The sequence below is a fragment of the Argiope bruennichi genome, chromosome 6 (assembly GCF_947563725.1).
Source record: "Argiope bruennichi chromosome 6, qqArgBrue1.1, whole genome shotgun sequence".
Lineage (NCBI taxonomy): Eukaryota > Metazoa > Arthropoda > Arachnida > Araneae > Araneidae > Argiope > Argiope bruennichi.
Window position 1 is genome coordinate 7,836,918 of NC_079156.1, and position 25,056 is coordinate 7,861,973.

At 33.1% G+C, this 25,056-nt stretch overlaps 1 protein-coding gene across 2 annotated transcripts in view; it reads right to left on the reverse strand.

The window, feature by feature from the left end:
* LOC129972269 (myelin regulatory factor-like) overlaps positions 1 to 25,056 on the reverse strand; it is a 217,788-nt gene that overhangs the window by 3,385 nt on the left and 189,347 nt on the right. For both annotated transcript variants that reach the window (XM_056086336.1, XM_056086337.1), the window contains exons 11-23: positions 22,438 to 22,642; positions 19,013 to 19,093; positions 17,354 to 17,473; positions 15,821 to 16,039; positions 14,633 to 14,787; positions 13,298 to 13,441; positions 12,492 to 12,584; positions 12,085 to 12,212; positions 7,342 to 7,581; positions 5,668 to 5,838; positions 4,439 to 4,595; positions 3,205 to 3,334; positions 1,855 to 1,944 (exon numbers count right to left, since the gene is read on the reverse strand). In XM_056086336.1, the coding sequence (XP_055942311.1) occupies positions 1,855 to 1,944; positions 3,205 to 3,334; positions 4,439 to 4,595; positions 5,668 to 5,838; positions 7,342 to 7,581; positions 12,085 to 12,212; positions 12,492 to 12,584; positions 13,298 to 13,441; positions 14,633 to 14,787; positions 15,821 to 16,039; positions 17,354 to 17,473; positions 19,013 to 19,093; positions 22,438 to 22,642 (1,933 nt within the window). The remainder of the gene's footprint in view (positions 1 to 1,854; positions 1,945 to 3,204; positions 3,335 to 4,438; positions 4,596 to 5,667; positions 5,839 to 7,341; positions 7,582 to 12,084; positions 12,213 to 12,491; positions 12,585 to 13,297; positions 13,442 to 14,632; positions 14,788 to 15,820; positions 16,040 to 17,353; positions 17,474 to 19,012; positions 19,094 to 22,437; positions 22,643 to 25,056) is intronic.

Sequence of the window (25,056 nt, forward strand, 5' to 3'; positions counted from 1 at the left end):
TGTCCAGAAATTCTACATTTAAGTTTTGATGACTAAGAACGATTCAAAAAGTTTAAAATGAGAACAGACGAAAACGGAAATTATCAAGCCTCTCACTTTGTTTTCAAAGTTTTGGTTTCTCCTTTAAATGACCAAACACACTGAAAATTATTACAGGTTATTCACGAATTCTAGGCACAGCTTGAAAAACAACAAATGACTTGACGGCTTAATCTTGCCATCGCCCAGATTGTTCTTTATGAGATCCCTTTAAAATAAATCTAAGCATGACCAAATGTGCTGATGACGATGAGCTTCATCAATCCAGTGGTTTTCCCTACTCTGTTCGCATTTAACAGCTCCCTCGTCCACTTAAACGCAACAGTTTCGAATTACTTTCCAAGATTATATATATATATATATATATATATATATATATATATATATATATATATATATATATATATATATATATATATATATATATATATATATATATATATATAAGCTTGGTGTGTTCTAAAATTCTTTAAAATTTTGCCAGACATTTTATGAACATATTGTAGTCTTTCAGAGAGTTAATGGTCATTTAAAATGTTTGAAATAATGCTATCTTTGTAGCTCAGGTATGTATTAAAAAAAGTAAAAATCAAAATTTGTATAATAGTTTTCAATTTTGAAGCGGAAAGCAACACATTTTTTTTACCCTTATCCACTTTGGGTAAATATTTATTAAGTGGTGGCTACTAAAACCAATATGACCGAATTAATCTGTGTAAATTATTCATTATTAAAGCCCGATTTCAAAGATTTCTGTATGTTTGTCTACTTGCTATCAGAAAAAATATTTAAAAGCAATATAATTTATTTAACAAATTTTTAAGAGGATGATAATTTTTTTTTGAAATATCGATAAATTCAGTTTAATACTTAGTTTTTAGGTCTTATCCTTCGATGAACACGTATATGAAGAGTTATTTTAGCCATTTAATACGTGCTATAACCAACTGTAAGGTTTATAAGCTATGAGACACATACGATAAAAAATGCAACTCTCAGCATGAGGTAAACTAATGAAATGCGTTTAAATAAGTTGAGAAATTTAATGAAAATAACATCTTTATTAATTATTTTTTCTGTAAAACGCTTTTGTGCTTATAGCCTCAAAGACTGATTATGAAAGTTGCTCATTTATATCAGTTTTATTGGAATTTTTTTTAAATGAGAGTTTTATAACTTAATAAGTTTGAATTTAATTTGTACCGAAAAAAGCTGATGATGAGTTATTGCATTGATATAGTGAGATATTTAATTTAATTTAACAATGCGAGACGCATTACTAATATTGATATATTAATTTAGAGAGTTATTTCACTCAATTTAACGACGCGAAATGTATTAACAATCTAAAATACACAAGTAACAGATTCTAAAAGGCAAATCCAATTATATCGATTAAATATACAAGTGGGCTAAATCTAAATTATATTTAAGAAATATTTTACTGAATTCTTTGAAGAATTAATACTGTATTCTGTGATTGTAATATTTTTTTGCACATTTCGGAAACCTGAAGCATACTTGTGCTGTACAAATGTTAGCAACATTCTATTATTTCAAAGACGACATTATGGCTCATAAACATCCTAACAGATGTTTGGGATTGAAATCCCATTTGAAAGTAATTAACGTTTGCAAATTTTACTGTTATAAACCATTAAAAATTTACAGCTGATTTTTTTTCCAATCATAAAAGAAATATATATTCAAAATTTATTTTTCTTAAAAAGTTTATTATTCGGCAAGATGAGGAGCCTCTGCAGAAAAACTGAAGGAATAAGTGTTCCTCAAGAAGGAGGAAGTGTCTTGTCTTACCTGCTGATCTGTGGAGAACCGACGAGACATCATCCTGAATCGATATCTGCTTCTGACAAAAGAGCCAACCGGAAGTTGCCAAGATCGACTCTGAAATTACAAGAAAATGACGTTAGATTGGCGTAAGACACGACCCACTTTTTTAATTCTCAAAAGAAATATTTTCATTTAAAATACTTTATATTTATGCATGACAAACAGAATTACATTTAAGAAGTAAAATACAGAAGGTACTTCCATTATTATATTGAATTGGAATCGACTTAATTTTTTATCGGCTTCTGCTAGAAATCTGGAATTTAAGCAAATATAGCGAAAATTTTTAAATTTTTACCAGACATTATTTTCTTGGAAAAAGTTATATGAATGTTATAAATCTGGATATTATTCCGATTTTAAATAACGGTTAAATACTAAAATGTCGCCGCAAAATCAGAAAATCATCTATAAAGATTTTTTTAAAAATTTTTATGTCACACTTATCTTGGCCCAGTATGGTGAAGGAATGGCTGTTGCGCCAATAAACCACAAACAAACCAAACCAGGAGATAAGCTTCATAAATTTCGAACCATTTTCAGATGACGAGGCTTGAGCTAATCCCATTGACATGTTTGGAAGTTTGATTGAGATTGATATTTGGAAGTTCTCTGGAGTGATAGGAGTTCCTATAAATTTTCGTTTGCTTTCCTAATTACATTCTTTTTATGAACTACAGATCTTAAAGAGTACTAATAATAAATGGCAAAGGGCAGGGTACTAGAACCTATTTAGTTAATTCTTAAAAACCTGAAAATAAACTTTAAGACTATCCATAGTGGTGAAGACAAAAAATATTCTATTAGATTATAATGCTAAAAACCATAAAAATATATAAGAAAATGAGATCACGCTTAGTCCATCTGCTTTTACCAGTAAAGTAATTAGAAAATTTGGTATTTCACAACTCAAAACCAACCTTACATTGCAAATTGGAAAGGCTTGCCTATTACATCTGGATAGTCCATAAACTAGTAGCTAAGGTCGTTATAGATTGGTAAGATGTGTTGTACAGTCTTCTGTAGGACATGAAATATGTCGTTTCGATGTAGCATGTAATTTTCAATGATGAAACTATCTTCTATATCCGGGAATGGTAAAACTAAAGTGTTTTATAACTGTATGTATCGCAGCATAAAGCAGTTAAAGAAAACTTAATTAAATTTTTAGGGTGAAATTGCATCAAGTACGTCAGAGAAAGTGTTTAGGAATTTTATTTATTTTTTATAGAACAACAGAAATTGCATTTTATGCATAGTTATGAAACGCTTTAGGGGGATTTCAAAACAAAGAGTTGTGAAACAAGAGTATACCTGAGGAAAGATATCTCTTTTGGTGATGCTGTTTGAAGAAGGGTCTTCTGAGTCCGGTAAAACTTCTCGAGGGCAAGAATGCTGATGGTTGCCTCCACAAAACTCAATCAGAGTGTCGCTGTCTTTACTTCTGTTTAGACATGGGAAAAATAAGAACTCTAAGCATTTACAGGAGAAATTTATTCATATTACAGATACCCGATGACTTGAAGGATCGATACTTCTATGATGTTAACGTGTTAACCCGTTCTTTACTAATTTCCGGCCCAATCCGGTCGTAAAAGTTTCATATTAATGGACGGCTTCTGGATCTGTTTCTGTTCCAAAAGAGGGGTGCAGGATGTAAAACAAGCAACACTAATGATGGAGGATGGAACAAATTATCACTAAAGATACCCTCCTTTACAATCGTTTGAAAAAGAAACCTGCCCATTAATATAGAATTTGCACGAACGGATTAGAAGAGACAGGGTTAAGCTGTACCGCGTTTATGCACTTTAAAAAAGGTAAATTCTTTTTAAAACAATTGTAATTTTAGAAGATAGAAAATGTATTTCAAAACTATTATAAAGTTGAAATGTAGAGAAAAAGACAACAAAATATAGTTTTGAGCATTTTATTACAAAAATAATTTTGTAATAAAATATAGTCTTGCAATAAAAAAAAGATCGATTTCAGTCTTGTCAGAAACTAATTTTTTATAGCCCAACATAAAAAATTTGAATTAAAGAAAAACTTTAATAGTGTTCCTTTAATCTCTTCAGTTAAAGTCGATCTGTCCTACTAGAGGATGCTTCAGTTACTAGGCAGAGAAAAGTGAAGTACTAGAATGAAGTATTTTCCGATTTTTTCTGGATTCACAAGACACACGCATTTGGTAACGCATGCATCTAAATGGTGAATTTTTTTTGAAAACTGGAAGATCACGAAAACTGATAATTTATGTGACTATGGAAAAGTATGCAGTCATGATGTTCGGTTTATGATATATTTAATGCTATACAATTCTTATACATATCATTATTTAGGAATGAAGAAATAATCATTCTTTACCGTAAATAAAGTAGTTAAAAGAATAAAATCTAAGGCAGAAATTTTTCCACAGTCAAAGACATATTATATTGGCTGTAGTTTATTTTATAACGTGAGATTTATAGTTTCAGATTGAAATACTAGATTAAAATCCATGAATAAAAATAAATTATCAACTCAGTTTGGAAAATAGCTGTCGTACCTGATTTGCAGAGTGATGTTGACGTGTGGAAAGTGCCTGGAAATGTAGATAGAACAGAAAACGTAGAGGTTCGAATTTTCCTCTAGTCGCTCTTCTGAACACAGTTCGGGTAGCAGGGTGGCGTTCAGCTCGGCAAGGTAGAGGATGGGTTCCGATTCTGAAGAAATAGAATAAGAGTCTTCATTTCATTTTTTTCAAGCGCACAAGGAGACCACACACACAAAAAAGGACAGATGAAAATTTATTTGGAAAAAAGGGTTGAAAATCTTCACTTATAATAACATGATGTGTGTAAACAAATATATTTTAATTTTAAATAAAACTCTATTTGAAGCTCCAAAAGTAATTTGAAATGAAATTGGGAGGATAGCAAAGTTCACAGCTCAGTGGCTCAGCTAATGGCTGAACCACAAGACTCTTCGCTAGTCTTATGCTAACGTCAATATTGGGCGCCGAAATATCAAATTTTTTTCGAGACCCAGGCCATTTCGTCATTCAATGTGATTATTATATAAAACGATAATATTTAAAATAAATAAGTTGTGCATTGTCAAATGCTCATCAGTTCTTCAATTGAGATTAATACTCATCAGCTCCTTAGTATTTTTTAAAAGAGTGGTTTAAAAAGTAAATTGGAATACTTATAATTTAAAGCAAACAAAAACTCAGTCAAAAATTATTTAAAACTGTTTACTGAAATTGCTAGCAATTATTAATATAAAAAATATTTTTTAAAGTTTCATGTTCAAAATATATTCTAAAAGAATAGAAGCAGAATACGTCGATTTAGGAATCAAATTTATGTTTCGCTCTGAAATTAAATGACGGTTATTTTGTGATGCCTTCCTATTTCGAGAGATGCCGAGATGATGAGAACGACACAACCTTTCCTCTAACCTTTTTATGTTATAGATGACCCTTGTCCCCACGGTAGATTTAACACGAAACAGATAAGGAATACACTGCAAAATCAGGCTTCGATTAATACTCAAATCATGATACACACAGTCCAATGTTGAGCTTGTCTATTAACTGATGAGGCGTGCTCTTCAGTTAGTGATGCAGGCAACCCAGTGAAGTTTTTATCTCTTAGTTAATAATATATACAATTCAATGATAAGTTTCCTCTTAGTTAATGATTCAAATAGTTATTTTTAGAATAAACTGTTTCAAATCCAAGTGATTTTAATTTGGCTGATAAATTACTTACAGGGAAAAAAGCAAATTACCTGATCTAAAGATAGGATTGTTGTCAGCCGATTCATCTTCTGCTTCGATCATTCGTTTCTTCAATTTATGGGAACTTTCGGACGGACTGCTTTCAGGCATGGAGTCTTTAGACGTTTGCCTGTCGATACTTGCTCTTTCAGTTTTTTGATGTCTCAATAATTTTTGTCGTTCTGAAATTTATAGGCAAAGTTCATGCAAAATATTTTCGTTATATCGCATTTGAGTTTGACCGAATGTACAATGGCAATATATATTACAATATGTGGAAAATTTAGAAAAGATTGCAGCGAAAATTTAGAAATAATCAGGTTATTTTTATAAAAAATAATGATAAAATAAAATAAATGAAGCATAGTTCAGAAAAATTGAGGAAAAGATAGTTGCATGATAATTACATCGAACTTCATGAGGATTTTTGTTTCTTTGTTACGCACTTAGGATGATAATGTACTTATCCCCCCCCCCCCAAAGCTTTAAAAATGCAGCGAGAAAGCTCATTGCATTTTTAAATACTGAGTTCTAGAAATGTTTTCTACAATTAGCGAACGATTACGCAAAAATGTGAATATAGTAGAATTATACATGGATGGTAGTGTGGTTTAACTTTGTTTATTTTTTTCAATTATTTTTAAAGATTTTTTTTTGTGATCTTTTTCACCCTTATAGCATATTAATTACTTATAAAGATTATGTAAATTAAAAATTCAATTAATTTTTAATTTACATAAATTTTTAATTAATTGAACTAATAGAGCTAGCTTATATTGAGATATGTGCTGACCCTGATAGAAATTCACCTAAATGCCTCAAGCCTAATATTAGGAATTAATATTTTTACTTCAAGGAACCCGCATACACATCTTTTTAGGTCAATCCGTGAAGAGAATGCAGGTAGGAATTAAAACTGAAATTAGGAAGATCACTTTGTTCTAAAAATTGGGAAGCAGATGGCGCAAAGCAATATCCAATCTATTAGTTGCTTGTATGTATTTTGATCATTTTTTCACTTTAAAAAGAAATTTATTGCGAAAAATCGGTACAATATATATCAATCAAAATATTTTCCATCATTTTCTACAACTTTTTCCTACTTTCTTCCTATAAGTCTTGCAATTGATTGTCTTCGAATTTTTTTGGTCCTCCAGGCCGTTCTTTGACACTAACATCGAAACCAACATTCTTAAATCGTTGAAACCAAAACCAACAATCGGGATATGATGGATTTCTGAAAGTATCCGATTGGCTTTGGCCGCAGATTTCTTTAAATCAAATAAACAAACAAAAAAGAGATGAATGTCGAAAATGCAATTTGGAGCGTTCCATGATTGGGGTCTTTATACACTGAATAATTCAATAATACTAAACGGATAACTTTTAAAATGATAACACTAAAGTAATAGCAAATTGATAAAACCGAAAACCATAGATACTTCTCATGCTTACCAAGAGATGTCGCTGATTAAAATACATACAAGCATCTAATATATTCTGAATATTCATCGACACAAATGTCTACGTATGCGTATTCCCTAACATCAGATTATTGACTGATGACTAAAAATTTTTTTTTTTCAGATCACGTACATTCTCAGAGGGACTGCTGCAGAGTGAACAGAGTTTAAGATAGAAACTCATAAACTAGTGGATGGCATTTTAAAGGCATTTCAGCGTACCTGCAAAAGTGAGGGAGCTTCCACTCTTCTTCTCGATATGGTGTCTGAGCAGACCTTCTTCCTCGTGTCCCTCTTCTTCGAGGGTGAGGTCCGGGTAGTAGTCGCAACAGTAGATGGGACATTCCTCGGTGGATGAGCAGTCTAGGTCTCCCAGATGGGAACCGTAGAATCGGTCATCTGGGTTTCCGGTAGGATACACGGGTTTCAAGACCGACTTGGTGCTGTATTTAGGAGTTGCACCTGCACAAATGTTCGAAAGGTCTCGTGTACAAGAATAAATGTTAACATATGATATTCAATAAATGGTAAGAAACGGTTCGAAGCAACCGGAATATAATTCTAATTAACTCTTTGTAACTTTTTAGAGACCGATGTAACTTGAAGGTTGAACATCGACTTCTTGATAGGATGTTTATGGATTGAATACCCGAATGCACTGAAATTTCAATGAGTTAGTGCTTAGAGTCGTAGCGTGCTCATCAAATCTATTGAAATCAGACGTATTCCCACCGTCGTGCGCTGCAATTTCTGTATGAAAGAATTTCTATTTAAATTACGTTAGCATCTAAATAATCCTGAAGTACCCTTTTATTTCCATAGAATAGTCTTAATTAAATATTGCGAAATAATTCAAGTTAATTTCTGCTTAAAATACTTTAAATAGTTATTGTTATTTTTTGGTCATTATTCCGCATATTTTTCAATTTCAGAATATTAAAGATTAAAAATTCAAGAAGCGCTAAAAAGTTGAAGAAAATTTACTTGGAACTATGATATAGAAAGTATTTCACTAGGGATGGTAGGGAATAATAGGTATTGCCAAACTTGAAATAATCAAAATTTGCCATTTAGCTTGTATGTATATTATATATATATATAAGCATTTGGACACACAGAATATCTGTGGTCCTGGTTCTCGTCACGCCTTCTGTACTTAAATATCATGCAGTATTGGCATTAGTCGCATGTAAGATGCCTCGAAATTCAGAGCTGTCTGACTTCGAGAAAGTCGTAACTGTCGGATATCATAAAAATGGCCAATCCTTAAGGGTCCCTTATATAGTGAGTTAGGCATTCCAAAATCGACACCGGCTTTTGTGATGAAAAAATGGAAGGTGAGTGATGATTGTCGGAATGTGCTCCGTGTGTCTAGCATGCGATTCAAAACATGGATAATTTCTATGGCACCGATATTTGATTTTGGTACTTAGTTTTAAAAGGCAGTTAATGTTGAAGATATATTAAGATTTCTCTGGGATAGTAAAATAAAATCCATTAACATATAGAAATAATTTTTCGAGGCATTGTCTTTTACATAAGCGGGAGTAGTCTCTTAAAAACAATTTTGCATACACTCTAATATAGGAGTTATCCCAGAAAACACATTAAATGGTACTGGTGTACAATTGTTACAAAATATTAACTTTTGACGTGAGTTTAGCATATTTATTGAGCTTGTCAGTAAATTATTTGTTATTTTCGGAGAGCGTTTTGGCGATTCATTCCTGTAATGTGGTTGATACTATCCGGAAATAGAAGATTTGTTTCGGATGCATTTTCTTCCAATCGACTGAAACCAAAATTTACACCAACTACAGAACTACTAAAACTGAAATTTTACCCACAAAATTACATAGTAAATTTGATATATTTAAGTTTTTGCTCGTTTCAGTTATCGGTTACATGCTTTAGAAAGTTAAGAAAAACAGATATTCAACCTCTTGTTGTATTTGGCTCTCAATTTGTTAAGTTTCTGTACGGCAGATGGCAAATGTGTATACGAAATTTTATTCCCTTCGTTTTCTATGTTTTGTAGTTAGCGTGTTAACTTACATTCGAGCTGCCGGGCGAAAATAAGCAAGATATCATCAGCAAAACACTGCCACATTTTCTAATACATACAGTACATAATAAATCTTTTTGTAAGCAACTAAAAATCGAATTTGTGTTTTAGAACGCTTTTTTTTTTCAACTGCCAGAAGTTACTATTCAACAGAGAAATACAATTGCAGTGACAAAATTTGATATATTTTAATTTTTGCGTTTTTGAGAAAACGCGTTTATATACTTTTGAAAGCACAGACCGACAGGCAGTCAAACCAATATTGAATTTGGCACTAAATTCAAACATTATAGATGAATATGTGTACCGAAATTGAATTGATGCTGAATATGTGTACCCAATTTTATCCATCTAGCTCTCTTCGTTTTGTCGGTATAGTGTTAACTTACATTAGGATAGACAGACTTCTTCTGAACGGATTTTGCTCAAATTTGATAAAAATTTACAAATTTAGTATAAAAACCATATTCTTAATTTCATCCATCTAGCTCAAAGCGTTTTTGAGTTATCTTTGTCACAGACTGGCTGCCATAACGCTATTTTTTTTTTAACTGAAGGAAGTTTAAAATGTGGGGATTCGTCTAAATTTCGATTTCCAATTTTTTTTGACGATTATACTTGACTTATACTATTATAATTTTTTTGACGATGCAAAGTATACTTTGCTTATAATTCGCACACGAGAATGTAAAAATTAATATATGTAAAACTTTCTTTCGACTAATAATTTTCGGTATGAGTTTTTCCCCATCTCGAGATCCTAGGTGAAGAAAAAAAATCCCAGCACGCCCATTCATATTAATTAAGCAAATCAAAACTTGGCTCTTGTCGTGACCGGAATGGGAAGAAAACTTTCGTTTCCAACCAGCGGGGATTTTCCCGTGTTGATATTTTTCACCTCAGAAGGACGGAAATGGATTTCACAGGAAGGAAGACTCCCGTTTCAAGCTAATTAAAAAGGTGGCAGACTCTAAGCGAAATGTTTTTATTTTTTCCAATATCAGTTAGAGATAAATAGCAAATCGCAGATTAAATTGACATCGAGATTTTAATATTATCCTTTTAGAACTCTTCTGGGTTCATTTTTTTTCTTTTTTAGAAATGTGACAAATAGCTACAAAGTGGCCGTCTCCACTTATTCATGAACTCAAAAATTTTAGTCCATCTGTCCTTCTTAATATCTCACCATCATAAATGATATACTATGTTTTCGCAGTATGCATAATTTAATAACTTTAAGTAACCCACATTTTTAACTTTTCGCGGTTTTCTTTTCTTTCCATTTTCCAATTGTATTGTATATTTCTATTCCATTTGCAAGTATTTTAAATTCTGATGGGTTAATAAATCTTGACGCGTATGTTAGGAGCGTAAAATACCCCATTAATAACAACAGCTTCTTTAGGATTTTAAAGTAGAAGTTCACGATCTTTCAACCCTTCGCATACAATGATGAGTCTGACTCGCGCATCGAATTTCTGAATTTTTCATTCTAATTCAGCAATTAAGTGATAGTATTAACTAATTTAAAATGCAGAAATCATTTAAGAATGTTTCGATATCTCAATTACCCCTGGGCTTTTATAGGAATTAAAATAATAGTAAAGGACCCAAACAGGATGAGTCTTCTAATAAAAAAAAGTTGAGTGAATTCATAGGTCAGGGGTTAGTTATTGCTATTTAGGAGCCGAATTCTCTATCTATTTGCCTCATCCTTAGCTCATTGCATTTTTTTTATTGAATTCTTTTTGGAAGGGGTTTTATGGGAAGAAAAGAACTTTTAGAAAGGAAAAAGAAACAGTTATCATGGAATGCAATGTATGTTTGCAAGATTGATAATGAATCGGTTCGAAGTCGATGGCTATTGCAAACGGAAGCGGACGTTCAAAACTAAAAGGAGTTTCTGATTAGGTGGGCCAAATTTAAGATCCTGCATGGAAACTTAATCTGAAGTGAAGCCGCAAACTGGAACAAGACAGATAGAATCCTGTGCTTGAGGAATATTTTAAACTCCCATCGTATATTTGCAACCCACCCAACATTATTTCATGATTCACGTTATTTCTTACTTTAGATAATTAAGCACAATGATATTTTAACTGCCCGACATTTATTACTTTCTCGTGCACAGAACATAGAGAAAGCACTGTAATCATCAAAATATTCGAACTTGAGATGCTGACGAATCTCCACGTTCTAGACATCCTTGAGTTGGAACACCATATTTTTGGCAAAATGTCTATCTGAATATCTGCCTGTGACAAAGATAACTCAGAAACACTCTGAGCTATATGTATGAAATTTAATATAAGCCTTTACACTACATTTGTAGATTTCTATCAAAGTGTGAGCAAAACTCGTTCAGAGGAAATCTGTTCTTCTTACTGTTCGAATATAAATTTATCCGATGACTATAAAACGAAGAGAGCCAGATGGATAAAATACGGAAAATAAAATTAACATCAATCAAATTTTGAGCCAAATACTACAGAGATGTCAATCTGTATTTTTAGAAGCATATAAACACTACATCAAATGTGGTATGTGATTTTTGAGATTATAATTATGTCAAATTTCGGTTTCAATTGTTTCGGAAAAAAGCGTCTGAAACATTAATTCGATTTTCGGATATCATGTCAGAAATTAATTGCTGAAACCTTATCCAGGGATCACACGATAGATTCAGTAAAAATTCATGTCAAAGTTAACACTTCATAACTATTGTACGTCAAAGCCATGCAAAGCGTTCTCTGCCTTATCCAAATCCCATCATTTTTTTGGGGAGTGAGGCATAGCCTTTTTATTAGAGAATATACAAAAAAGTTTTAGGGAGACCCATCTTGCAGGTTTTTTATGATAGTTTTTCCAAAAGGGTAACAGCAAAAATTTCAATAGTTTACCTTGCGTTTTGTCTGGTGTAGATTTTCTGGAACTCAAAAATGAAGCTTGACTCGACAGAGATATGGACGGAAATAATGTGGACATGAAAGGAACATTGCTTTGAAGGGTTGCATTTTCTGCCGATGGACTGAAAAAAAAATTGTTTATTAAATTTAAAATTTCACTTTAGTGATATTTTTTTGGAAGAACTGAAAGTGAAAATACGAAAAACTCGAAGATAAAACACTTAAAATGTTTTCATAGGCAATAATAATACAGAAATAATTATACATTATAATTTAATATGTATTAAAATGTTTTTTTTTTCAAATATACTTTTTCTCTTTAGTTGTAATCTTAAGATATATTTTTTTTTATTTAAAAAATCAAATCAATCAGAGGAGGAGATGCTAAAGAAAAATTTCACCTTTTCATTTGTATGAGCACTGCTCCCCTAAAATAGGGAGAGTTATGTTGATTCTGCCATTCCATAATATACAAGGTGGCTAAGGCCATGAGGCTACAAAAGAAAAAAAAAACACAAATATAAGTTTATCTGAAGTTATGCTTTCAGTTTATAACACTTGGTTTAGTTTATAGCAAAATGCGGTTATTCGACCTCTAAGAAGCTGATTTGAATACCATATTCATGATTATAAATTAATCAAAGTCTGATTAAAATTTAAAAAAAAACCGCACAGAACTGCACATTCCCAACTTTTAAAATATGTTTGCACCATATTTTTAGGTATAATAGTAGAACAGTGCGCATGCTGCCATCTATTATGGCATATTGATATTAAATAATATTGTTAATAAAGTTTCGAGATCTTTTAAGACGATATTAGGATTCCAGTAATACCGTGCTTAAAAACAAAATAACTGAAGGAAAGTTTTGTTTAAAGAAAATATTTCCAGTTAATGAGATTTCAAAATACAAAACCATTCTACAAATAAAGTTGTATTGACTTCTGATTTATCAAAATAAATTCGTTCGATGGCTGATAGTGCTTATTTTTCAGTCGCCATCTCACCACAGCTAGAGATATCGCACATGTTATTTGCTTATATCCCACTGGTATTTGTAAAACAATTCTCTCATTTAAATGAGCTATTATCTCTTTTTGTAAATATATTTGCATAGTTTCATAAAAGTCTTCAACAAGAATTCCAAAATGCTTCGACTCCTTTACAGCAAATGAAGCGAGAAATGTGTGAGAATAAAAAGCTCACCAGCAGGCCATGATGACTACGAGGACGAAGATAGAGGACTGAATGAAATGACTGGAGCAAGATGACACTTTGCTTCCCGATCGCTGCTTGTCACAGCTCCGATGGCAACGGTGTTTGCCGTGGGACGTCACGCTGCCCATGCGACTGCACAAAAGATAAGAAAAGATTGTTTAACGGGTGTTAAATCGAAATTTCAATCATATATGCATTCCTCATAGCATTTAGAAAAAAAAAAATAATTTATCAAATTTTTAAAACAGAGCCAATTTACCAGCAGTCATAGTGAAATGAAACGAAACTGCTCAGACCATCTGACATGTCATTGACATGTCAGATGGTCATTCTCGCTTAATGAAGTATCAACACATTATTTTCTCTGTTGTAATCAATGCGATTATTCGGTTAATATAACTAATAAAAGGTAATTGTTAATACTAACTGAAATTTTAAGTCTGTTATTATTATTATTAATAACCAATTAGTCACATTAATAATATTCTTACGGCGGCGGGACATCTCAAATAAGGGAAAGAAAATTTGCTACATAAGTAGGCAGATTTTCCGTTTCTAAAAATTACAGAAATGGTGATGTCCCCAGGTTCGCTTCTCAATTTCATTGTAGTCTCTGATGATAATGGGCATCTCCGTCTAATTGATTGTCGCATGTGCTGATCGTAATGGAAGCTGCCATGCTTCGGGGAAAGAGTTCGAAATTATTATTTGCGATGGCCGGGTCATGCAATCTAAGGTTAGTAACTAATTGTATATGGAATTACAATCATGGTTTGTTTACATTAATGAACTTTGTATTTCATTTCTTTTTAATTGCTTTGTTGTAACTCATTTGCCCTTTTGTATATCATCCTATTGTGTTCTCTTATTTGTATGTTCTTACATTATTTTAAGATTGATGTTTGTATTATTTAATTCCAATATCTAAGATTAGAATTATGTTAAGTTTTCAAAGGCCTAGCATGTTGGTTTTTGAAAACTTGGATCAACACCCATGCCCCTTTTTATGTCTCTAAAAGAAAACTAGCAAACGGGAAAGTGGACAGACAATCAAGGTCTTCTAGTTTCTCTTTCACATCATTCTCATAGTATTTATTTAAATGAGCATAAAAGTGATGAATAAAGAGGCATAAAAGTATTGACATATTACGTGAATTGGATTTCAGTACGAAGAAGCAGGAATTGACTTCATTTTAAGAAAGTGCCTCCAATGACAGAAAGCATGTTCATATTCATGACAGGTTTTGTGCCTTTAAAATTACGGTTTATTTGCGAGGATCTTTGTGGGCAAGGGCTAAAGGGAAAGGAAGGAAAACTCCTCACCTGAGATCGGTGGCTGTTGACTTGAGACTGTCTTTGCGCTTCATGCTGGTCAGTTTCCTGTTGATTCTCTCCAGCTCGTCGATTCTCGTCTCGAGGTTGTCCGTCACCTTGCACAACTCCTTCACGGCCCCCACGTTCTCCATGAAGATGCGTTCCTGAAGAAGCAGAAACACCATCATAACATGAATACTTCATCAACACTTAATAATATGACCTAAAACAGTGGCCATTAAAACATCTTGCATGTGATCAAATCAATTTAACCGAAATTAAAAACGCATACATTATTTTAGCAAAATAAATAAAATTTACTGGGTGGCAGATCCTTGGATCCAGTTGTCCCAAAGGGAGAGAAAGGCTGACAATCCAAAGAATAGCGACAAAGAAAAGCATTAAAATACAATTCAGAATTTCTGTTTAACTAATCTGCGTAGTAGCTTGAATAATCCAAGGAAAACTGTTAAATAATTCAACACTAGAGATTAGAATATCTGACAGCAGTCACTCAGCATCCGTCAAAATCAAGAACGAAGAAGATGATCTATGAGATCATTCAAAATGATACTTGTCCAAAATCATCATATCTTCGTGGATATACATGTTTCTTTCTCAGACAAATAATGGATCTCCGGTTCCCTTTAAATGAACATTAGCTGAGAATCATATTCAGTGGTTATGCTGAATTTGTACTCATCAGTAAACAGAATTATCTCCCAGCGTTCTCTTCCCTCAACTCTGATATCATCTCATACCCAGCCAAGCGGGCTTCTCTTATGAGCAGAAGTGAAAGTCATGTTCTGGAACTCTTGCCAGATATAGGAGCTGAATCTGATTACCTTTCCAAGAGTGCTGTTGACTATAACTTTATTTTGTATGGATGGAAATACTGTCCACATAGGGATCATCTGGCCAAAGAATTTTTGGAAAGTGAGTATATTCGGCATATGGATTGGTTAATCAGATTGTGGATATCAATCCCATAGATTATTTCTATTACGCTGTTCAAAAGACAGTAGGAAACAACTTTCCCGTGAACATACATTTTTTTGTCTGCCAAATATATGTGTTGCATGTGGGAACACAGAAACATTTTTTTTTTTTTTTTTTTGAAATCCCTATCTACTCTGTTTCGAAATGAAAGGCAAAATTCTAAAACAGTTTTAAATGGCAAATAAAAAAAGTACTTACCTTGTTAACAACGAGCAGTTTCTCGATGACATGTCCATCCGTGAGCCTGACGTCCCCAGCCTCCCTGACCGCCTCCGGGAGGATGTGCTGTACCTCCTGGGCGATCACCCCCGTCTCACCCATCTGACCGAGCCCCGCCTCCTCCCCGAATTCCGGTAGGTAGCGGTAACGCACGATTCGCAGGTTGGACACATTCCGGAGCTGTTGCCGCGTGTCCAACTGAAAAAGTAGATTGCCTCATGAGTGAAAGGAAAACGAAGCTTGATAAAAGTGAGCCTCGATATGAATAATTAAGTGGTATGGTTTTTTCTCAAGTGTAATTTATTGGTTATTTATACTTTTTTGGCACAAAAAATAGATTTTCCCATGTTGCGCCATTTAAATGACGAAAAAGGAAAAACAATCTGTGTAAATTCCCAAAGTATTTCTTAACAAAAAATAGACATTAAATTTAAATTTTAGATGCACGTAAGTGTATTAAAATAGGACGATAAAATTTTTTAAGTAAATGTTAAAAGAGCATCAAGTGCATTGTCTGTTCTGAGACGATACACAATACATTTTTTGAAATGAATGAAAACAAAATTGGAAATATAGTGCAAAAACTCAATGTGCAGTAAAACTCTAGCTAATTTGTCATTTTATTAAAACTGTTAAATTGAGGATTTTCACCAGTTCTCTAGTTTTTGCATATCCATGGATAATGTATTAAAAAACAAAGATGATTATTAGAAACAAGGCACTGCATTAAAACTAAATGGCGTGTTTTCCAAGTCGAACACTCTGCACCAAATAAAAGATATTTGGGACTGAAGCATGTATGAAAAATAAGTGATCGAACTAATTTAACATCGAGCTCACGCTCTGGCCATAAAAATATCATCGACTTAATAGACTGCAACCTTTTCAAAATTCGATGACCCCAGGTCGGTTGCTACAATATGAGAACATGACCAGAAATATTTCTTTGTAATGCCAAGTTGAATTTTTTGCTTCAGAGAAGTGCTCGCTCCTTTTGCCATATCATTTTGCAGTATTCCTACATGACTCGGAACCAAGAAAACCCATTTTCCCTTGGAACCTTTTTTCAAGGGCTTGAAGGAAAACTAGGATTTTCAAAACAATTAGGTGAGCCTGTTTGTTGAAACTGCATATTCTTGCTCGAAACAAGCAGCAGTTAAAACCGAGAGCGATGTAGGTAAGACAGTAATGATCTGTTTCGGGAGAAAGCAAAATATCTCTACGAATACATTTCAATAACAGCAGAAGTAAGATAGAAAGGTTCAAAGTTTATAGAGGAGCTTAGTAATTCTCAAAGAAAAATATCAACAACTAAATTATGAAAGAGTTTTGATGTTTCATAAGTCTGCCTGTCAATGAAAATAACCATAACACGTTTGCGTTCTTCTGTTTGGGTCCGCAGCTTTTATTACTGTTATTACTTATGACATGTGATCTTTTTATTCTTATGAAATAGTATTCACTAAACATTTTACATAGAAAAACCAGTACTGGAACATGAAATTGACTCACCTCGTGTATGTCGTACTTGGCTCTTAGATCAGATGGTTGCAGAATGTGTCCGGTCACTTTGATGTTGCCGTGCACCACCAGCGCTTCCTCTGGTCTATCTGTGTTGATGCCCACTCGACCCTGCAATGGATGCAGTCGCCATTAATTTGTGGGGAAAAGAAATCCCTTCGCTGCTAAACAGAAAGCGTGGCATGAAAATTTTACAGAAGAGCTTTGGTGACTCATATGATGTCAGGAAGAGGGACACCTGGGGCCATTACCATTTAAAAGAAGAAGGAAGAGTTTCCCCAAAACTTTCTCATATACTCTCTAATTAAGGTGTTATCCCAGAGAACGCCTTGAGTGGCATTGGCGTACAATAGTTAAGAAATATTAACCTTTGGCGTGAATCTAGCGTTTTTACTGAATCTGCTTTGTCATTCTTGGTGAATTTTTTGGCGATTTATACCTGGTAGTCGTATACGAAAAGGAAATTTGTTTTTTGGTGCGTTTTCCTCCAACCGATTCAAGCAAGACTTTGACACAGAACTAAGTTTGTAATCACAAAATTACATACGAAATTCGATACATTTTAGGTCTTGCGTTGTTGAGTCATCGCGTTTACATGCTTTTGAAAGTACAGACTGACAGACGATCAATCCCTTTTTGGATTTAGCTCAAAATTGGACAGGTGTCTACAATAAACGATAAATCAGAGTATTGAATTTCTACCATCTAGCTCTCGCTTCGTTTTGTAGTTATTATATTGGCTTATATTAGGTACACAGCCCAAATTATATTGTTTTGGAGTTTTGTTCAAATTTTTAAATTGTTGTTATAATGTCTGCTACCTTCAGTAATGATACCCAACATAAATTGCATGAACTCATAAAACATAATTTTATTTTGCTCTTAACTATTAAATCAACCTGTATGCTCCGTTTAGTTAAACCTAATGAATTCAAATGCAATTCTGCAGATGTTTGTTACATCTTCAGTTTCTTTTTATTTCATTATTTCAAAAATTAATCTTCAATTAGAACGACTAAGTAAAACTTTATTACAATCATACAAATCAGATTTATTAAAATAATGTAAATAAGTGGATAATTTTGAATTGAATTTAAAATTTTGAAAAGATTAGGATGATGCAATTTTAATTTTTACATACTTGGAAAGAAATTTTGTGTTATCATATAACATAAAAAAAAAGAAATATATATTTTTCATCAATAACGGTTATTTAAATGATAGCACAATAGCATTCGGCGCACTCGCTAACAATGCCAAACACCAAAGAGAGAATTATCTTTTCGTGTGAACTCTTATAGTTTTATAACTTCTCAACAATATACGAATCTTCTAAAACGATCGTTAGATTTCGGATCCTAATACAGATATTGCCCTAATTCTTGCATGTTCGAGAACCTTCATTTTTTTAAATTTAAGTTTCATTATTTGATAAGGTTGTGTGGGTCATTGAACTTGCCTCCATTTAACATTAAAAATATCTGTAAATTTTTCTTTTGAGCGATGATACCAATATTAAAGGAAAACAATAGTACAGATAAGTAAGAATATTTACACATAGTACCTGTTAAGTACCTAAGATAATAAGAACTATTTTAGTTAAAAAGGAGGACGAAATATAGAGAAATATTTGTAAGATGAGACACTTACGTTATGAAATATGGAATCTAAGGTATGGCCCTTTTGCCAGGAGAGCTCCATATCGTTTTCAAATTGACCAGGATTCGACGCCTGAAAGGTATAAAAAAATGTTTTATAAATAATACAGCAGTTTTTAGAAGAAATTTCGTTTAGATAATTCAGTTGAAAATTCATCTTTAAGTGAATTGGAAATAGTGTTAGTAAATGCAATGCTTGCAAAAATGAATGAAAAACTAAAAATTTTTTTTAAAAGATATGCATGTAAATTGTTTTGCACTAAAATGCTAATTTCATTTTTATGAATGGTTTCCTTAATTTTAAAAATTCATTAACTGTTCAATAATGAATCCATTTTAAGATACAAAACGAATTCTCTGAGTAGTGTTCTACTATCTGAAAAGCAGCTTTCAAAATTTTACTGTGCTTTGAATTACTTTGATATTAAAAACAGGTACAAGGTAGAAAAAATTTACATTTCAAATTAATTTCTTGATTTACTAAATTAAAATGCGAAATAATAATAAATGCACTCAAATGTTGCTATTTTCGTAGTAATGAATTCTGAAGATAGGAAATACGAAATTTATACACTTGCCAAACTTTATAAATGATCATTTTGTAAAGATTGCGTTACGTTACACCATATGTCGATCTTTTATTCAAACGCTTGAGTCAACTCATTCGTCAAAATTTCATTACCATTACAGAGACAAATGTGATGAACAATGAACTATGGTAGAGATATGTTGCAGTGAATACTTGATCCAATTTTTATCTAACGTTTGACGGTTTAGTGGACCCATTGCTGATGGAAGTACTTGCAGTTTTTGCTGCCGCAATGATAGTATCGTTATATTCCAGTTTGTTAATTTTAATAGTGATTATTTACTCATTTAACGTTCTCAAAATGATTCGCTTCACGTACCCGGATGGCTTACTTTCGAGTCTGGTTTTGACTCGGGTTTAAAAGACCGACAGCTGCCAGATTATCTTCCAACGGTGAATATATGATGCTTAACAATGAAGATTGGTAATACGAAGTCTGGCTACATACAACTATGAACTACAACGTGTGAAAATATTTGTAGCATCGCGTAGGAAAGCTTAACCCTTCAGGTGCATTTGACGTATCGGAACGTAATGCATTTTTTGAATTTATGTTTCAATTTTTTTGTAATACTAAATTCTCTAAGTTATCTCAATATCATGAATAATATGAAATAAATGAATTTTTGCATAAAATCTGCAGATTTTAAGTGTCCAAAATATTGTGCTCCAAATGCACACTCATGCACACAAAAAAAAATGTGCACCCAAATGGTTAAGATAGTAGAGAGCAATCGAAGAAATTGGGTTCATGTTGAATGGGATATAAATAAAGCATACCTTTAAGTACCGTAATGAATTAATTTTGATAAATCAAGTTGACCTAGAAACGCAATTATCCAAGTTTCTACAGTTGTTCTATGAGTTCCCTACAGTGGGTATGGCCCTATATGAAGCACATTCAGTTTTGCACTCCACAAAGCGTTGATTTTTCACGAATTCGTGAAAAAATTTCCTGAACATTTTTCAATATTTCATTTTGACGTCGTTTTGGGCTGGGTTTCTTACATATGCAGGCCACACCCTAAAACTGCTTCGCTTGTCGTTCGATGTTGTGACGATGCGGTGATTCTAAACCAAATGAGCGAAAATATTTTTGAATAATGATAAACGAAAATGCTTTGCATATTCCAAAACACAGAATGCTTTCTCCTGCCTGTATGACATCCTTTTTATAATAATGGCGGTGGATGCTTTCTCCTAGCGGCTTCTAATGCATTATTGCAGTTTCAGAATAAATTTTATTTCAGGTAATTAATAAATCAATAACAGAAAGACGTGTTATGTTATTTTTTTGTCCCATTCAATATGAATTACCCCGTATTTATGATAACCTCTGATTGACAATACGTTTTGAGGATTGTTTTAAAGCTTCGTACATCAACTAAAAATGTGTTTTTTGGATTTTGGATGCTGTAATTATTTCCTTGTACTTTGTTTATTTTCTTGAAAGATGCATGCAATTATCAATACAGTGCATAAAACTTATATTCAAGAAGAGGGATTAATTAAAAAAATAGTAAACTTTATATTCTTTAAAACAACTTTTTTTAAAAGTTGATTGCATTAAACTCTTTGTGTTTAAAGTGCAATAACATCTTTATATATTATTAGTAAAAATAATTTTTATAGTATGAATTATGCAACGTTTATTCAAAGATTCCTACCATAAACACAACGGAAAAAATCTCAATATACCTCACTAACACAAAATTTCTGAGCTATATAACTTACAGACATTGCTAATTATTGATGTGCAACATAACAAGAAACCCTGCAGTAAGAAAGTAATTTTGCATCACCAGCAATTCAAATGGGCTCATATTCCCGTTGATCCAGATTAAAATTGCACTACTTCTTAGCTTAACTAACAAACATCAAATACTGAATAATAATAATATATGCTTTTTATAATGTTGATGACATGATTCTTATGTGGATTTGTTTTCGTTCTTTCTTTTTAATCGTTCCGCAGACTTTATGCCTTATATTTGCAAATCCATAAATCTCATTACTTATTGTACAGCTTCGCCACATTCTCAAGCAGCCGCTGTCTTTCCAAATTATAATTCACCAGATATGCACCACAGAAAACTGAATTTTATTTCCTATACTATTTTAAGGCACAATCTTTATTACTTACGAAAAGTCAAAAATCAGCTGCCCATCTGGAGTCGGAAGAACCTGGTCACGTGATCACCTTCATCCCATCTGCTGGCTTTTGCATAAAATACAGAAGAAAATATATTGACCTAGATGCGCAGTTTTAGACTGGCGCTGGAACATTAGCTCCTACGATTGAAACTCTGAGCAAGTGATTATCATTTGGCATTGCTACACTCTACTTCTTGATTGCATGTTTCTTGTAGCATCTATTCAACTAGGTCCACGCGCTGTGATGTGTTGTGTACTTTTCACCTTTGATCTCTGTTGACAGGTAAGTCCCAGTTTTCGATTTCTTGCTAAATCTAATTTAATTAATTGAGGCATCTACGCAAATTTGATCAAGCGTTTGTCATCTCTATATTCACCCTTTACTTCGTTATGCCGCTATTGAAAATGTAAACAAAAGCATTTTAACCCTTTGATCTATGAATTTATTAATTTTCTAATTAGATGACACATCCTGTTTAGGATATTTATTATTATTTTAGTTTCTGTATTAATCTAAGGGCATTTGAGATATTGAGGCGATTTTAAGTGACCTTAGCATTTAAATAGCTTAACACTTTCACATAATTACAAATTTAGAATTAAAATTTCAGTAATTCGATGCTCGAGTCAGACTCGTCATTGCGTGCGAAAGAGTTAAAAATAAAAACACTCACCCTGACAATGATTTTTTCGGAGGAATGGGCTATGACAGTGACGGGTGTCTCTCCGGACACGTGAGCGCAGAGGCTGACCACAAGAAAGAAGAAGCGCTGATCAGGATTAGGTTTGCCCTTCTTTCTCATGTTGTTAGAAGTGGTCTCGCTGAAGTGAAGACGGCCAACCGTTGTCTTCGTCACCTGGTCCCGCACCATTTCCAGCCTGCGAAGATTGTTCAGAAGATAAGTTACCAAAATTGAATCAATTAAAAAACTCCATGTAGTGATTAATTCCAAGTGTGAGAGAGAGATTCAAAACTTATCGTTCCAATTTCGTGAGGAGGTGGGGAATATCTCAGGAAATCGAATTCATTTAGGAAAGTATGTACGCAAACTTCATCTGCATGGGCAAAATGGACAAGTGAAGTGAACACAAGGAAACAGTACAGTTAAGTGGTAACGAATGTGACCTTTATTCCAACAAGGTAAAACACATTCGTTATCAGCAGGTAGTTCAAAGTAGATGTTCAGAATTGCGACCATTTACACGAACAAGAGATTCGCAGCGACCACCGAACATTTTCAAAATCGCCTGGAATATCCACCGAGATATGTAGTATCAACATGACGGAGCTCCAGACCATAGCACAATTGTTGCGCGTGATTACTTAAACTGAATATTCAATGGATCGGCAGAGGTGGGCCGATCGTTTGGTCACCCAGGTCACCTGGTTTATAATAAATGGATTTCTATTTGTGTTGGGCCATGAAAGACCATATGTACGAGACCTCCCATGTCGAAAGTGAAATGAACCTTGTTGCACGAATAGTGGCCGCCTTTGGCATTGACCGTTATATGCCAGGCGGTTTTTAAAACGTTCGGCGGTCAATGCAGTGGCACTGTGAATCCTTTGTTCATGTAAATGATCGCAATTTTGAGCACTTATTGTGAACTTGTACTTTACCTTGTTTCAATAAAGGTCACATTCGTTACCACTTAACTGTACTGTTTCCTTGTGTTCACTTCATATGTCCATTTTGTCCATGCAGATGACGTTTGCGGACATTCTTTCCTAAGTGAATTCGATTTCCTGAGATATTCCCCACCTCCCCACGAAATTGGAACGATAAGTTTTGAATCCTGTATACAGGCTTAGAGTGAGTGATCTCCCAAAAGCATTCTTTTCGCATATTACCTAATAACAATGTTATTTTAGAGAACACCTTGCATGGTATTGGCTTACAATAGTTCGGAAATAGTATTAGCCTTTGATGTGAATAAAACCTTTTACTGAATCTATCATCGTTTTACTGCGATTTTCTTTGACGATTAATCTCTGGTATGTGGCAAACAGTATCCGAATTTCTGTTTTAGGCGCGTTTTTCCTAACTGATTGAAACATATATTGGAACTACATTTGTAGTCACAACATCACATGCAAAATTTGGTATATTTAAGTCATTAGGTGTTTAAATTATTGCGTTTACATACTCCTGAAAGTACAGACCGACAGATGACCAACCTCTTTTAAAATTTCTCAACATTTGGTAGATGTCTGTGCTGTAGATGTTAAATCTGTGCACCGAATTTTATTCATATAGCTTTCTTTGTTTTGTAATTATCGTGTTAACTTATATTCGAACAGACAGAGAGATAGTCTTCCTCTGAACATTATTTAACGAAATAGAATATCTTATAACAATTTATTAATTTAGTGTAAACACCGTACATCAAATTCCCCCCTCCAACTCAAAGCGTTTTTGTTGTCTTTATCACATACAAAACGCTTAGAAGGACAGACAGATTTATAGACATTTTCCAAAAATGTGTTTTTCGAGCTCAGGGAAACGTAGAGATTCTTCAAAATCTAGAGTTGAAGTTTTTTTTAACGATTACTATACTTTCTCTACATTTCGTTTATGAGAAAGTAACGACATTGGGAAAAGAATGAAAAATATAATATTTATCCGAGCAAAGGTAATTTACAAATAAAAAAAGAAAAAATTCTTCTAGCAACAAAAATCACTGCCAGTTAATTCCTTGAAGCATTCCAGAAAAAAAATTTGGACCACCTAGATCGGAAACTTTGTCTCAAGAAAATGTTTTAAATTTGAATCGTCTTTTTTTGGAATATTTTTGTCTGCCGTAACAGCGTCAACTGTTGCATTTTCTGTGTAATGATTTTTATATCAGGTGATTCACAGAAAGAATTATTGTGTAAAGGCGTCTTCTTGTTCATAAAAGCGAAGATAAAAGTTTTTTTAAAGTGAATGAAAGAGGAAGTATTTTTGATTATCGTAACGTTAACCCATGCGAGCGAAAGATTTGATTAAACTAAAGAATTGATTTAAGTTTTGTTACAACAACAGAATACATTTTTAAAAATTGGTTTAAAATTAATTTAAAAAGAAGAACAGCACAAGATTAAGTATCCATATAAAACTAGTTTTTTAATTTTAGACATCAGAAAATTTTTTTATACAGCAGTTCCTATTTCCTGAAGTTAAAGTGGGGAAAAAATTAAAACTTCGATCAATTTTTAATTTTAACACAGCCGAAATAGGCATTTCTAACATAGAATCAATCATACAACAAAAAGTGGGAAGGGGTGGGGTAGTAGCAGTGAAAATTTCGGG